Source organism: Conger conger, chromosome 16 (genome assembly GCF_963514075.1).
Source record: "Conger conger chromosome 16, fConCon1.1, whole genome shotgun sequence".
NCBI lineage: Eukaryota > Metazoa > Chordata > Actinopteri > Anguilliformes > Congridae > Conger > Conger conger.
The window spans coordinates 5,413,859-5,429,884 of record NC_083775.1 but is presented as its reverse complement, the minus strand read 5'-3'; the positions used below and the strand labels follow the sequence as shown (position 1 = coordinate 5,429,884).

Below are 16,026 nucleotides of genomic sequence, written 5' to 3'. Positions count from 1 at the left end.
ATGGTCAGTACCTTTTTGTATTACTTTGTTATGTCCGACCTGACACCATACTACGGTAGTTACTCAAGGAGCAGGCTCCAGTGTTCAATTATGATTCTGAAGGTGGCTGTTCATCAACACAACTATTCAAACACAAGTATTGTTTACTCTTCCCGGCCCAATTATGGAAAAGGAAGTATTCATTTTAATTTCTATTTGTCAAGTCAATATCTATTGCCCACGGGAGAGAAATCCGTTTCCATCGCAACTGAATTAACAGGCGTTTGTCAGCCATATAACAAGCGCGCTCTCTGTGGTACTGCTCATCCAACGCGGCCAACTCTCCTCTCTCGCCGCGACATGAAAGCCCTGTGGCTCGTCTGTTCTATTGCTCTAGCCGGTAATTTGCAACCCGTTTCTTTATTTTAAACTTGTGGGTTTTTGTTTCTGTTGAAGGGCTCAGCGGATTCAGTTGGTTAGGCGTGGGGATAGCAGGATAACTTCCTATTTTTGATGCAATCCTGGCGATATGCTGATTGAAACTCAATGAATTCTGGAATTGATCTCGAATTGCAATAAGGACAATATTTAAGAAGTAGTATTACGATTTACTCCGTTTTTGTACTTGGATCCAAGACCCTTGAATGGAATAATTGTTTAAATAATTGTTTAAATCTTATATCGTGTATACAGCACATGTATTATATCTGGTATTGTATTGGGAATATTTTAATTAATGGAATGTATACACATTGTTTGCTATTCACTGCTAGTTTTGCATGTCATCATTTCAACTTTTATTTAAACATGGCCCGTAAAGTTATTATTTTCACGAGGTAAAGTAGTAGTCATGTCAATTACGCTTTTTTGAGTTATTAAAGCAAACGACGTACGAAATCAAATGTAACAAAACTGTTATCGATCTCAAAACTTTGCTTATAATTTACATGATTGCATGGAATTAGATATTAAGGTCATGAACGGCTTGGTTTAAGGTAACGTAAACTCACCGTGTTTAAAACTGCAACTTTCATGATGAATGACTAGTCAAATCAGCCTTGGTTTGTGTGTGTGTGTGTAAAGTGTAATTCCTTCCGTTTTCATAAAAGCTTGGTATGAGTCACATCCACACGCGATCCATTTCAGTATACAGTGACATGGTAGTAGTGTGGTAGTCAACTGTGACATTGTGGTGGGGAAGCTGTTGCTAACGGTGTTCGGAAAATTGGAGGTAATGATAATCAGTATTGATAATGCGGCGCTATGCATAACATGCCAGTTGTGACGTAAGGTTGATGACGTTCGTTCCTCGCCCAGCTCTAAAACCAGGAATATCGGAAAAACAAAATCTGTTTTTCAAAGACTCTGATTCAATTGTCAAATGTGTTAATGCTGGGCTAGAAGGAATTCCTCCTCCTCCTCCTCCTCCTCCTCTGGTCTTGAGTGTAATGCTCAGCATTGGAGACATTAAGACGAGCTTAACCGAATTAAGGCCATAATTCAATTCTACTCCTGTTGCCAGTGTGTCCGTCTCTCCTCCGTCCTCCACTCGGCCCTCTCTGTTCCAGGTGAGGTGTCCGCACTGGAAGTCTGCAGCTACCAGAGCATCTTGGCTCACCTAAACCTGACGAGGGGCAATGAGGTGTTCACATCCGCTCGACCCGTGAAGGACTGGACACACCCCACGGTGGTCCACCTGGATGTCTTCCTGTACGCCATCCTGGCGGTGGTGAGTGAACCATCCCGCCATCCAGCCTTCTGACCACCCAACATGATTACAGCGGTCCTGATAAATAAACGTAATCCTGACTAACGTAGTCCTTTAAGGTGTGAGATCACAAATACCGTGAGCACCATAGTTAATTGGACAGTCACACATTTATTTTGTTATTTTGGTTCTGTACTCTAGCACTTTGAAAGGATACATTGGCTACGAGGTTGAAGTCTGCACGACTGTCAGCTTTCATTTGAGGGTATTTTCATCCATATCGGATTAACTGTTTATCATTATAGAACCTTTTGTACATAGCTCCCCCCCCCACCCATTTTCTGGCATCACAAAATATTGGTCAGTTTAACGCGATGGATCATCGAATAAAGTATCCTTTTTATTATTTAATCGCATATCATTTGCATGCAATGACTGCTTGAAGTCTGCGATGCATAGACATCACCAGACGCTGGGTATCTTCCCTGGGGATGCTCTGCCAGGCCTGTACTGCAGCCCTCTTCAGCTCCTGCTTGTTTCAGGGACCTTTTGACTTCCGTCTCCTCTTCAGCATGTAAAATGCATGTTCATTTGGATTCAGATTTGATGATTGATTCGGCCAGTCAAGGATTTTCCACTTTTTTTGGCTGTCAAAAACCCCTTTGTTGCTTTAGCGGTATGTTTCGGGTCATTGTCAAAATGTGTCACCGTCCATTGAGCCCTGGTGCTCACTTTATGTGATTAGAATGTTCTTAACTGAACATTCTAAAGCCTATGTAACACTCTGAGCTCTGCTGGAAAAGAAACATGTTCTAAAAGAGTTCTAGAACACTGAACTGGGACATTTCTAGAATTTTGAAGCAACATTCCAAACGGCAAACTCTTCAAAGGGGCAATTGTATCCGTTTCCGTTCAAAGTGATGAAAAGCTCCTGATGCCAGATGCATTGGAGGGCCATTTGGTTTTTGTTTGCTGCTGCGTTTGTTCTTGCAGTTTTATTGCTCTTTGAGAAAAAATAAAGTTTAGCTAAGTAGCTTCCCGGTGTCAGTCAGACAGATGTGGTCGGTAAGTGCATTTCATTATTAATAATTGAATTATCATACTGCAGCCTTGTGTTCACTTGCAGATTGAAAAATCCCAGACCTTCATCCCGTTCATCTGGCTCTCCATGGTGAGTGGGGGTTTCTCTGCGCTGAAAGCCTTTCCTGATGAGCGTGTGCACTCTGAGGAGAGATGTGCCATTTTTTTATGCACACGTGCTGCGTCCAGAGTGCTTTAACACAGGGCGTGTTCATTCTGAACGCTTTTCACACACAATGTGCACGAATACTGGAGAATCAGTTGGCACGTTTACACGTTGGCCACTCAAAATCCTTAATTACAATGAAAAAAAGAGAATAATAAGAATAAGAGTAATTCTTGTGCATTCGCGTTTAATGTGCACTTTGAGTGGATGAGATTTACGTATATTTTCCAATGAAAATAAATACGTTTAGTGGCCGCGGTGGCGCCCAGCTGCTGGCAGTTTGTTGCAGTTGCACACAGAGGACCGGGGGTTCGATTCCCGGTCCATGCCAAAATGTTTGGGGGGCTCGGCCGGCTCCCGTGGAGCGCCACGATTGGCTCACCTTGGCAGGGTTAGTGGGGATCACCGCATACAACGGCGCCTCGGAGCGACGGTCACTGGCTAAGAGACGAAACGGCCTGGAGAAGGCGTGTCCTTCTCAGAGACGCTAGATCCAACTGGGCTGTCGAGGAGACGGGGTCGTAAGCGGTGTATCCCCATTGGTAAAATTGGGAGGAAAAGGGAATAAAAATGAAAAAAAATGTTTTTTTATTTATTTTTAAACGACAGACCTTTGTGTTGCTTAGTTGTTGAGCGCATTGAAACTAATCTCTTCTTAGAGTATGCAGTTCTGTGCAGTGTGTTTAAAAAAAATGTTCAGCTCCTTTTTCAACCATTGGCACCTTGAAAATGTCGTCGTAGCCAAATATATTTATATCTCTTGGGAGGCACAGCATGCTTTCCCATGAGCTGTGACACTTAATCAAATCACAGAGTACAATAAAAAAACATAGGACATTTGTCTGCAGCTTTGTGGAATCTAATCATGTGAGTTATGTTTGGCCCACATCCGTCAGTCTCTATGATGAAGAACCAAATCAAATATTCTCCCTCTGCTTTTATCGTGTCGTTATTGAGGCCACTACACACATACAGACTGTATATGCAGCCCGTGTGTGATACCATATGTGTGTATATAGCTTGTGTTTTCCATGTGATGTCTATCTTTGCAATAAATGGCAATAATGGATCTATCTATCCATCTATCCATCTATCTATCCATCTATCCATCCATCCATTCATCCATTCATCCATCCATGTGCTGTGGTCTCCCCCCTTGCACGCTCAGACCTGGAACAACGAGCTGATCTCCTGGGACCCGGAGCAGTTCTGCGGGATCTGCCAGGTGGCCATTCCCCAGGACATGCTATGGCATCCAGACCTCATCATCCTGGAGCAGTGGGTCCCCCGTCCATTCACCTGTCCATTCCCCTGTCCATTCACCTCGGCCTGTGTTTCCATCAGTGAACATGTTTTTGCTGTGGCTGTTCATGTGATTGTTTGACTCCGGTTTCCTCCCACAGTCCAAAGACATGCAGGTTAGATTTATTGGGGAGTGTAAATTGGCCCTAGGTATGAGTGTGTGAGTGAATCGTGTGTGTGTGTGCGTGTGCGTGTGCGTGTGTGTGTGCACCCTGCATTTTAAAATTGTTTTACAGAAACTGAAAGCTAATTTTAAACGGAGGTTTTGCCACTTTGTCATATTCCCCATATTTTGTGAATTTTTCCGTTAGGATTTCCAGTGTTAGTGTCCGTGTGTATGTTTGCAGCACAGAAGATTACAGCAAAATCTTCAAGATGCCATTCATTCAAATCACTCATAACGGGAGTGTGTCCATAGAAGATGGCTTCAGAGTGACCAGCACCTGCAAGATGGACGTGTATAAGTTTCCCTTTGACATCCAGAGCTGTGTCCTTTCATTCAGCTCCGTACTCTATGCAGGTGAGCTCCTCCTCCTCAGGTGAACTCTGTAACTCTGTAACCTGCCACTCACAGGAACCCCACATCGTCGACAGGTGAGTGCTAGAACCCCAACTTTCATGCAGGCGAGTGCTAGAACCCCAAATCTCATCTCATCTGTGTGAGAACCCCACCTTTAAATTTTTTTTATTTTAATGGAATTTTGGCAGACGCTCTTATCCAGAGCGACGTACAGTTGATTAGACTAAGCAGGAGACAATCCTCCCCTGGAGCAATGCAGGGTTAAGGGCCTTGCTCATGGGCCCAACGGCTGTGCGGATCTTATTGTGGCTATGCCGGGGATCGAACCGCTGACCCCCACCTCTCCTACAGGTGAGTGCTAGAACCCCACCTCTCCTACAGGTGAGTGCGAGAACCCCACCTTTCCTACAGGTGAGTCCTAGAACCCCACCTCTCATACAGGTGAGTGCGAGAACCCCACCTCTCCTACAGGTGAGTGCTAGAAACCCACCTCTCCTACAGGTGAGTGCGAGAACCCCACCTTTCCTACAGGTGAGTCCTAGAACCCCACCTCTCATACAGGTGAGTGCGAGAACCCCACCTCTCCTACAGGTGAGTGCGAGAACCCCACCTCTCCTACAGGTGAGTGCGAGAACCCCACCTCTCCTACAGGTGAGTGCGAGAACCCCACCTCTCCTACAGGTGAGTGCGAGAACCCCACCTCTCCTACAGGTGAGTGCTAGAACCCCACCTCTCCTACAGGTGAGTGCTAGAACCCCACCTCTCCTACAGGTGAGTGCTAGAACCCCACCTCTCCTACAGGTGAGTGCGAGAACCCCACCTCTCCTACAGGTGAGTGCGAGAACCCCACCTCTCCTACAGGTGAGTGCGAGAACCCCACCTCTCCTACAGGTGAATGCGAGAACCCCACCTCTCATACAGGTGACCTCTAGAAGCTGCTGACAGCGTTTGTTTCGGGGTTCCTGCATCATGTGACCCGTGTCTCTCTCCCATCCACAGATTCTGAAATTCAGTTATTGCCGGTTTCAAACAACTACTGGCTCACGCGCGGGACACAGCAGTATCTGCAGACTCAGGGCGAGTGGGACTTCGTCAACATCTCTGTGACAGAGGGGGAGATCAAAATGAGAAATGTAACATGGGATTCGCTCAATTACACGGTACAGATGCACCAGACCAGTGCCACAAGAGTAGATTCAGAATTTTAATTCTTTCTTTTGTATTCAGAATTGAGGATGATATTGTTGTGTATTAACACACACACACACACACACACACACACACATGCATGCAGATGCACACAATCAGGAATATCAATGTTCACACAGAGAGGTAGTCTAAAAGCAAGTAGATCAATGTAATCCTGAAGACGTGCTACAACATTACAAAAGTACATACAGTTGGTTGGATCATAGCTTTGCATCTCTCTTTCTCTCTTCCTCTCACTATTGCTCTGCTTCCCTCTCCCCTTCTCTTTGTTCTTTCTGCTCCATCTCTCTCCCTTTCTTTCTTTTTCTCCTCCATCTCTCTCTTTCTGTCTCTCCCCCCTCTCTGTCCCCCCTCTCTCTCTCACTTTCTCTTTTTCTCCTCTATCTCTCTCACTCTCTCTTTTTGTCCTCTCTCTCCCTCTCTCTTTCTCTCTCCCTCTCTCTCTCCCTCTCTCCCCCCTCTCTCTCTCACAGATCACCATTAAGAGGAGGCCCCTGTTGGTGGTGATGCACTTCCTCATGCCCATCCTCTTCTTCCTCCTCATGGACCTGTCCACCTTCCTCATCTCTGATGTGGGAGGAGAGAAGCTGGGCTTCAAGGTGACCGTGCTCCTGGCCATATCGGTTCTGCTGCTCATGCTGAACGAGACCCTTCCTTCCACGGCCGGTCGGACACCACTGATCGGTGAGGGCAGTCCGCCGGCCTCTGGGCTGCCGGGACCGAACCCGATCAAACCTATCAACAAACATTGAGACCATTTGCTTTATAACTTTGTTGATGATACACAATAGTGATATCCTACACCGCTTTAATGGGCCCTCGAATTAATGGGAGTGGAGCCTCGAACGGAAAGGATATGTCCTAATGTCCGTTCAAGACCGCAAACGTTGTTTGGTAAACTATGTTTGTAGCAAACACTTACTGTTGAACGATTTTAAATGAACATTCCATTTAGTTTGCAACCAAAGCCTTTTTAACGGCATTGGCTCAGGAGGTCAGAGCCGTCGTCCAGCAGTCGGAGGATTGCCGGTTCAATCCTTGCCCAAGCTGCGTCAAAATGACCGTGAGCAAGACACCTTTTCCCCCAAATGCTCCTGACGAGCTGGTTGGTACCTTGCATGGCAGCCAATCGCCGTTGGTGTGCGAGTGTGTCTATGAATTTGGTCAATGAGATGCGTCAATTGTACAGCGCTTTGGATAAAGGCGCTATATAAATTCCCACCATTTACCATTTAATACAAACGGATGCTTACTTAGTTTTAACAATGCCAGCTAGCTGCTTTGTTGCTCACCTGTGATAAATTTTTTTTAAGGTACGGACAAATATTACACTGATTAAAGTGCGTTATAGCGGCCAAATAATTTGTTCTCTCGCCGTTTTCCCCGTCGGCAGCCATTTTTGTTCGGCGTGCGCTACCTTCTCAAACCACCTCTTAAAAAAATCAGAATATGTTGCCGAGTGTTAGCTAGCGTTTGCCATCTTGAGCACGCATGCGGATTTCATGGCGACCTTGAATCGTCGCCCTCACTTGTTCCTCAGTGCGTCCAGACGTGGGAGTCCTGCCGGGCGGACAGAGACAGTGGCTCCCGAGCCAGCGGCTGCCTGGCTGACGGGGTGTCCGTTCTCTCCTGCAGCCACCTACTGCATCGTCACCTTCTCCCTCCTGCTGGCCAGCCTCCTGGAGGCCATCGTGGTGAAGCACCTCATCGAGAGAGACGACGCCGCCCGGGCTCCAGCTGAGGGCGGGCTGTGCTGCCAGCAAGGTGACGGCAACACGACTACATCACGACATCGGGGGCTCCGGCCATAGGAGTAAAGAGCAGTCGTCTGGCTGTCGGAGGGTCGCCGGTTCGATCCCCCGCCCGGACTGTGTCGAAGTGTCCCTGAGCAAGACACCTAACCCCCCAAATTGCTCCTGACGAGCTGGTTGGTGCCTCGCATGGCAGCCAATCGCCATTGGTGTGTGAGTGTGTGTATGAATGGGTGAATGAGAAGCATCAATTGTACAGCGCTTTGGATAAAGGCGCTATAGAAATGCCAACCATTTACCATTTACCGTCAATTCCAACCATTTACTATTTACCATTTACCCTCATTAACTTCTGTCGCTGTGTTTCTGACATTATTGTGGTTGCAGTTCAAATTGACCTTTCAGAGGTGGAGTGGGTCTAATTTTCTGGCCTACATCTTTTAATAAACAATGAAGAAACAATGAAACCACACTATTTTCAATTAACATAGGTGTAACAAACTCACTTGTAGCTACATGATTAACAAACAAATGTAATCTTGGTGTGTGTGTATCAATGGGTGAATGAGAAGCATCAGTTGTCCAGCGCTTTGGCTAAAGGCGCTATATAAATGGCAACCATTTACCATTTACATTTACATTGACATTTTTTTCATTTGGCAGACGCTTTTAATCCAAAGCGACTTACAAGTGCATAGGTTCTTCCACAAGTTAAAGCATCACATTCATAGCTAGTAAAATACACATGAAGTGTTGTTCTAAACATATAGTCATCATAAGTGCAATTTTTATTTTTTATTTTATTTTTATTTTTTTGGGGGTTAGACAAGAGGGATAGGGATATCAGAAAGGGGGGCGGGGGAAATCAGGAGGGAGGACTAAGGTACAGTTTGAAAAGGTGTGTTTTTAGTCTGCGTCGAAATAGGGGGAGGGATTCTGCTGTCCTGACAGTGGTAGGCAAGTCATTCCACCACTGAGGCACCAGAGCGGAAAACAGGCGTGAACGTGCAGCTCGACCGCCAGGTGCACGTAGAGAGGGAACCATAAGGCGACCAGAGCTGGCAGACCGGAGTGGTCTAGCATTTACTTCTGTAGCTGTGTTTCTGACATTATCCTGAGGTTGTGATTGAAATCGGTCTTTCAGAGGCGGAGCGGGTGAACACCTGCGTCTGCAGGGAGGATGTGGCGGTCGCGGGCGAGCCGGGGCGCGGAGGCGAGGGCCCGTCGGACTCCCAGCTGCTGCGGCTCGCGGTCCAGGAGCTGTGTGCCCTGCGGCGGGGCGGCCTGACCCGGGACCTGGGCTGCGGGGACACGGCGGCGCCCCCCCGCTTCTGGAGGACGGTCGCCCGCCGCATAAACACAGTCTTCTTCTGCCTCTATCTCCTCACCTCCTGCTCCTTCCTGCTCTACCTCTGCCTGGAGTGGACCGCCTAGCCGCGGCGTTCCCAAAGCTGTTGGGCCCATGAGCAAAGCCCTGAAGCCCCGCATTGCTTGTCCCCTGCTTAGTCTAATCAAGTCGCTTTTGATAAAGCATCAGCTAAATAACAAGGTATTATTATTCTTAGTAGCTTGAGATTGTGGAAGAACTGAAAAAGTATTGTGTGTGTTTTAAGCGCCATGTCCTGTTCACTGCTTTGTTTCTTCGCTGTCTGGAGTCTCAAGTGCTTTCATGATCTCTCTCTCTCTCTCACTCACTTTAACCATGTCTTTCTCTATGTGTTGGCTGGTTCTCAACCTCCCTGGTCAATCCACTTTGCTTTATTGTGTATTAAGTGTCCATGCATTCTGAGGCTCAACTGACACATTCCACCTCATTGGTCCTCATGCAAGAACCAATCATACGAGCAGATTTGTTCTTAAATCGCCTGTTTGAGCCATTTAAGAGAACTTGGTGCATTCATCGCATTTCCTCAGGTAGGAACAACATTTGCGAGTGGCCCCGGGGCATCGCGTAAAGAACGCATTCACTTCATTTCCTACGGAGAGCCTCGCAGTGCAGAGCTGTGGATTGCGATAAACTTGGTATTGCACAACAAATATGAATCAAGATTCAGCAACTGCACTGCACAACTATTTCTTGCCTCAAATGTTTTCAGAAACGTATTTTAGTGGACTGTTCCGGAAGAATAAGATAAAGCTCAACGGTCCGCCACATTATTATGTTTTGTCAAAAAAAAAACAAAAAAAAAAACCCAGTCAGGTACTGACTACAGGAAACATCCCTTGTTCCTGTTAATCCCATTGGCCAGCTATCCGATGGAACTCCTCCTACAATACCATATACACTGTATTATTATGGACATCTTCATTTAGTACAATTTTCTGGTGTGTTTGTTGAACTTGGTGCAACTCGTGCGAGGCCTTTTACGATGAATTTTTGATCAGAATACGAAAATGTTCTTGCATGAGGCCCATTGTTTCCATTGAGAGCTCCTTGTAGTTATGTGCACCATCGAGCCCTATCCCCCAAACACACACACACACACACACACACACACACACATTATTACATCATGCATTCTGATAATTACCATATGAACATTGTTGTATGTAATGTGAAACAATGTCAACAGAAAATAAATAAATATTTGCTTCTTAATAACTTTTAATCAGCTCTGAAAAATTGATGTTGCTGTTCACTTTGGAGACATGAAGTTCATGAATTGTTCAAATTACTGCTCATAAATCACAAATGATAAGCTTTTTTTGTTAACAGGTAGAACAAAAACCCCTGTAAACCATTCCCTGTTTGAGATTTCAATTTTCTGAATTTGTTAGGAGACAGATACTACCAACAAAGAAGGCTAACTGTGTTTGTTGACTTAAATTAACGTGGTACGAGATGTTTGTATACATTTGCGATTATACTGGCAATCTTTGTTGAAACCACAAGCTCCATCCATTCCGTTCACTCCCAAGGCAACGCGAATGCACTATATCTTGGTGTAATATTGTATCTTTGGTGATCCATGACCTTGTTTTGATTCCATCGCATGCGCAGTCCAGTGCGGGAGGACGTCATCAGTAAAACGATGGGTTGTTGTGTATGGTGAAACTACTGTAAAAAGATTATGGTTCGAAGATGAGCGATAAAGTTGCCGTTTTCATTAGCATTGGCTTCCAGGCCAGTATTACTACTACTTCAACTACAGGTGGCTTAGTACTTAGATATTTAACCAACTGACTCGGAAACAAGGTGGACTGTTTCAGACTTCTTAGGGCCAATTCAAATTGGCCAGCTGTCAACGGCGAATTCAACGCTAGCGGCAACCAGGTAAGTCAGCTAACTTAGGCTACCTATTTACATCAACACATCGTTCCTTCCGTTCACGACATTATCTATCTATCTATCTATCGAGCTAGCTAGCCATTGGATACGATATGTGGAAACGCTGGTTTGTGGTGACAAGCTAACACCAACTAGCTAGCGTTGGCTACTGTCTAACATTTAACATCGCTAGCCAATAACGTTAACTTGACTCCTTTGCTGACAATTATCTCGCTGGCCAGAAAACTTGAGCTATGTCGGTCCTTCGACCACTTTTAGACAACTTAGTCTGGCTAGATAACGCTGAAGTTCAAGTAGTTGTATTAACAGTTTGGTGACACTAACCGGCTACTTGACCTAGCTAACGTCAGCGAATATTGTCTAAGTTAACGTAAATAAGATAGGTTGGGAAAATTGTTTTCTGGCATGAAACGTTAAGCTAAGTACCTTGCTAGCCAGCTGGTGTAACTATAGATACATTTGAACGTTACTTATGGATGATCTAGTCTACGGTACGAGCGGTAGTGAACAGTTAGCTAGACAGAAAGGATTGGCTAGCAAGAGGCAAAGCACGTCGCTAGGTAGTTGACTAAGTTAAATGGCGAAACGTTACGAAATATTCTGAAAATGTTAATGCCACATAAGGAAAAAAACAAAAAACAAACGTGGACATTTTAATAAAATTGTCTTAACTATGGTTGGGTAACGTAGGTATTTAGTAATTGAATAGGTTGGTAATGACTGTGATTATTATTGGCTCTACGACGGTGTCGAGGATAGAATAATACATTTTATCTGAATATAGAACAGTGCTTCGTCGGGCTAGTTAGCCAGGTAGTCTGAAGTCGCTGAAGTTGGCTACTTCCACGTGATTTGTATTACATTACATTACATGTATTACATTACCTATGCACTTGTAAATCGCTTTGGATTAAAAGCGAACTGCCAAATGACTAAAATGTAAAATGTAAATGTAAACATTACATTACATTAATGGCATTGTGTTGGCAATGCCATTAATGGGAATGCAAGCCAGCAACGATGTCAACATGGTTTAACCACACGAAGCCTTGCAATCGGTTGTTTGAGCCATCATACGTTGACTAATTGTTTGTTTGTTCTGTAGGTTTTGTGGCGTAGCAGCTGACGTCAGCACCGAGCGTGTCCAGCCATGGCCGGTGGGATCACGGAGATGGGGGAGCCCTACTCCCCATATGTAAGGCACTCAGTGGGTTTTGTGTCATTCCTATGGGGGGGAGGAGATGCAGTCGTGCATACTGATCTAGAAAGCCTGTGGACATTCATGTCTTGCATCGTGTTCAGGCCTGTTGTTGAAGAGGTCTTGCATGCACAACACAAGCCCCTACACCAGCCAGACCCCTCCGTTCGGCTACTTGGGGAGGCCTGGCACCTCCCCATCGCCACACCTGCACTTCTCGGTCACGACTGCTTTCTGTTCTGGCCCCACGGTGGTGGAATGCCCTTCCTGTGGATGTCAGAACAGCAGAGTCTTTGACCACTTTCAAGTGGAGACTGAAGACTCACCTCTTCAGGCTGCGCCTTTCCCTCCCTACCTCACCACAATGATTAGCCTTGTGCATGCCATAGTTGATAATGGCTCTTCTATAGAGTTATTGTTGTACACTGGGTATTCTGTGGTATTACTAGTTGGTAAGTTGAGGTAGTTTTCAAGGGTTCAGGGGGCGGCCTGTAGCGTAGTGGTTATGGTAAATGACTGGGACCCACAAGGTCGGTGGTTCTAATCCCGGTGTTGCCACAATAAGATCCGCACAGCCGTTGGGCCCTTGAGCAAGGCCCTGAACCCTGCATTGCAATCCAGGGGAGGATTGTCTCCTGCTTAGTCTAATCAACTGTACGTCGCTCTGGATAAGAGCGTCTGCCAAATGCCAGTAATGTAATGTAATGTAATGTAACGTAACGTGTCTTATGTGGTCACACTAGGACTCGGAACCATACTCTCCTCTCGGGTACTCATCGCACTCGTCCCTGTGTTCGATTTGTCTGCTACATGCATGTGATGTAATGTAACGAGCCACCCGTTCAGCACCGGAGACCCAGCGACTGTCCCAGGGAGCCATACTGAAAATGGCTGTGCAGAATGTGGGCTCTTTCCCAACCCCTGCAGGATGCAGCAGTCTGTGAAATGCACACACACGTGGAATGTCCACGTAGCTGCAAAGTCCATTCCCCTGTTCTTTGTGATAAAAAAAACGGACGCGGTTTGTCAACATTCCATCAGATCCGTGTCTCTTTGAATGTCTTAAAGAAGCGGTTGTGATAATTTCCGAATTTTTATAGGCCTGTTTTAGAGGTGGCATTTATTGCCCAGTAGTTTGACCATTAAATGGCCATAAATTCCGGCATGTTATGTCTTCTGGACACGCTTCTGATCTTGCGGTCTCTGAAAGCAGGCTCCTCTTAAAAAAATATGAATTGTGGAAAAGGGAGGGTGATAAGAGCTAAAGATGAACGACTGCATGACCGATTGAGTGATAGATGGGTGTGTTTCAGTTGGTGTTTAAACGCGTGTAGTGTTCTAATGGAATGTACTGGTTTCAGTTGGTGTTTAAACGCGTGTAGTGTTCCAATGGAATGTACTGATCCCTGAAAGGAGAGTGCCCGTTCCGTACGTGAAAAGTACAGTTAGTCCCAGAGAACAGACGGCCGTGTTTGTTCACAGCTGTGGACAAAGGGCCTGGGGCCCCCACTGGGTCTTCCTCAGTCGGCTTTCTGCAAAGAGGAAGTGAGCTCATCGAAAGAGGAAGTGAGGTCATCGCATGGCTCCTGCCCTCCTGGCGCAGAGGAAGGCTTCTGTCCGCGTCAGCAAAAACGGCCTTTAGTTTCTGCTCGCTCAGCGGCCGCGCGGTTTGGACACTCATCACGTTTCTGGGCGGTCACGGCGTCTTGTGCTCCGCATTAGCTAAAGGCCAAAGCTTAAAGGCCTGTTTGTAGTTGGCCCGATGTATCATGGTAAATGTCTGCATTTGGGGCGATATGGGGCGATATGGTTCAGGCCGTAAGAGCAGTCGTCTGGCAGTCGGAGGGTTGCCGGTTCGATCCCCCGCCCGGGCTGTGTCGAAGTGTCCCTGAGCGAGACCCCTAACCCCCGAATGCTCCTGACGAGCCGGTCGGCGCCTTGCATGGCAGCCAATCGCCGTCGGTGTGTGTGTGTGTGTATGAATGGGTGAATGAGAAGCATCAATTGTACAGCGCTTTGGATAAAGGCGCTATATAAATGCCAACCATTTACCATTTGCCATTTATTTATGTAGCGCCTTTATCCAAAGTGCTGTTCAATTTTTTGCTTCTCATTCACCCATTCACACACACACACACACACACACACACACACACACAGTCACACACAAACGGCGATTGGCTGCCATGCAAGGCACCGACCGGCTCGTTAGGAGCATTTGGGGGGTGAGGTGTCTTGCTCCGGGACACTTCGACACAGCCATTAAGGACAGTCTGGAGCAGCAGGCCCCTCTCCTGCCCTGGGGCGGTGTCCTATGCTAAGTTACTTCTGTCACACACCACGACTGGGCCAGGGGCCGTTATGAGTTTAATATCGCAGTCTCATTGACAGTCACCTGGTCGTTCCAGTTTCGTTCCAAAGGCACACTTGATTACTTTGTGAACTCTACCGTGAGGGTGGGGGGAAAAAAAGCTATTTGCCAGACCATAGAAGTAATGATGGCAGTATAAGTAGACTTTTATTTTGTCGCTTCATCAGCATTGCCTTTGCTCAGGGGTGTCCAGTGTAATCTGAAAAGGGACCGTGTGTGTGTGTGTGTGTGTGTCTGTGTGTCTGTGGGTGCGTGTGTGTGTGTGAGGGTGTGGGTGTGGGTGTGTGAGTATGAGTGTGAGCGAGTGAGCGTGTGGGTGAGGGTGAGGGTGTGTGGGTGAGGGTGTGTGGGTGTGGGTGTGGGTGTGTGGGTGAGGGTGTGGGTGTGGGTGTGGGTGAGGGTGAGGGTGTGGGTGTGTGGGTGTGGGTGTGGGTGCGGGAGTAGTTTAGCCCACGACTGTGACACCTGAGTCTACTTTTCAGGGGCTCGATTGAAGATCATCTCGAATCTAGCGAGATAGCGTAAGTTATTAGTTTAATGGAGAGCCTGGTTGTTGTTGTTGTTGTTGACAGTGCAGGCGTTGTGTCGTGCAGGTGTGTGCAGGATGAGTTGTCCATTCTATTATGCATGAACACAAGTGGGGGCTCCTCCTTTAAACCCAAACCACACTGCTCTGTGTTTCTCTGAGCAAGCATGACTGTCACACGACTGTCACATGACTGTCACATGACTCACATGACTGTCACATGACTGTCACACGACTGTCACATGACTGTCACACGATTGTCTTTTACATTACATTATTGGCGTTTGGCAGACGCTCTTATCCAGAGCGACGTACAACAAAGTGCACACCCATAACCAGGGATAAGTTCGCTGAAAGACCCTAGAGGGAAGTACAATTTGCGAGCGAACTTTGCGCTCGGTCACTCTCAGCAAAAATGCGGAGTTGTTCATGGAAGTTTCAGTTTGATTAATCATAAACCACACAGTCTAAGGGAGGCGGAGTATGCAGGGTACTGGCGGATGTTGTAAAAGCACACGGCGGTGGTTAATTCACCCCGTCCCGGGCCGTGAGGAGGGGTGCACTCCTCCGTGGTTCTGCACAGGACGGGCGGATCCGTGGAACCCCCGGTTCTGAGGAATCCGCGACCTCGCGCTGGCTTTCGGACTTCCCGACCGGGTCACGGACTTCAGGAAGTCACGGCACGCGAAGGATATGCAGCCGAGTCCCAAAACATGACTTTATTTGACAGTCTGCACTTTGACCACATTCACTTTGCGAATTGTTTGATTACGAACAGAGAAAAATAAAACATTAATAGGAAAAAGCAGAAAAAGGTCATGGTAAACTTTTTGGCTGTCGGTGTTTTCAGTCACCAATTTCAGTGTATGTCAGTGGGAACAACAATGCGGTCAAAATACAAAGTCTATATTTCTTTCCCTTGTATGA

The 16,026-nt window shown here is 46.6% G+C and overlaps 2 protein-coding genes across 2 annotated transcripts in view; both read left to right on the top strand.

The window, feature by feature from the left end:
- Positions 1-786: 786 nt before the first annotated feature.
- LOC133115022 (5-hydroxytryptamine receptor 3A-like) lies at positions 787-10,230 on the top strand. Its single transcript, XM_061224728.1, has 9 exons — positions 787-793; positions 1,548-1,708; positions 2,814-2,858; positions 4,102-4,211; positions 4,583-4,755; positions 5,755-5,915; positions 6,438-6,648; positions 7,600-7,728; positions 8,860-10,230. Exons 1-9 carry the CDS (start codon positions 787-789, stop codon positions 9,147-9,149), a joined length of 1,287 nt encoding a protein of 428 aa, XP_061080712.1. The 3' UTR covers positions 9,150-10,230.
- A 501-nt stretch (positions 10,231-10,731) lies between these two features.
- Positions 10,732-16,026, top strand: part of tmem104 (transmembrane protein 104) — a 41,084-nt gene continuing 35,789 nt past the window's right edge. Inside the window, exons 1-2 of the mRNA XM_061225252.1 lie at positions 10,732-10,989; positions 12,110-12,199. Of these exons, the coding sequence (XP_061081236.1) occupies positions 12,155-12,199 (45 nt within the window). The 5' untranslated portion in view covers positions 10,732-10,989; positions 12,110-12,154. The remainder of the gene's footprint in view (positions 10,990-12,109; positions 12,200-16,026) is intronic.

What these genes read in the sequence shown, in the direction of transcription:
- LOC133115022 (XM_061224728.1), top strand. An exon ending in CAGCTCCGTACTCTATGCAG is followed by an intron (nt 4,756 to 5,754) that starts GTGAGCTCCTCC and finishes TCCCATCCACAG; the next exon opens with ATTCTGAAATTCAGTTATTG. An exon ending in CGGTCGGACACCACTGATCG is followed by an intron (nt 6,649 to 7,599) that starts GTGAGGGCAGTC and finishes TCTCTCCTGCAG; the next exon opens with CCACCTACTGCATCGTCACC.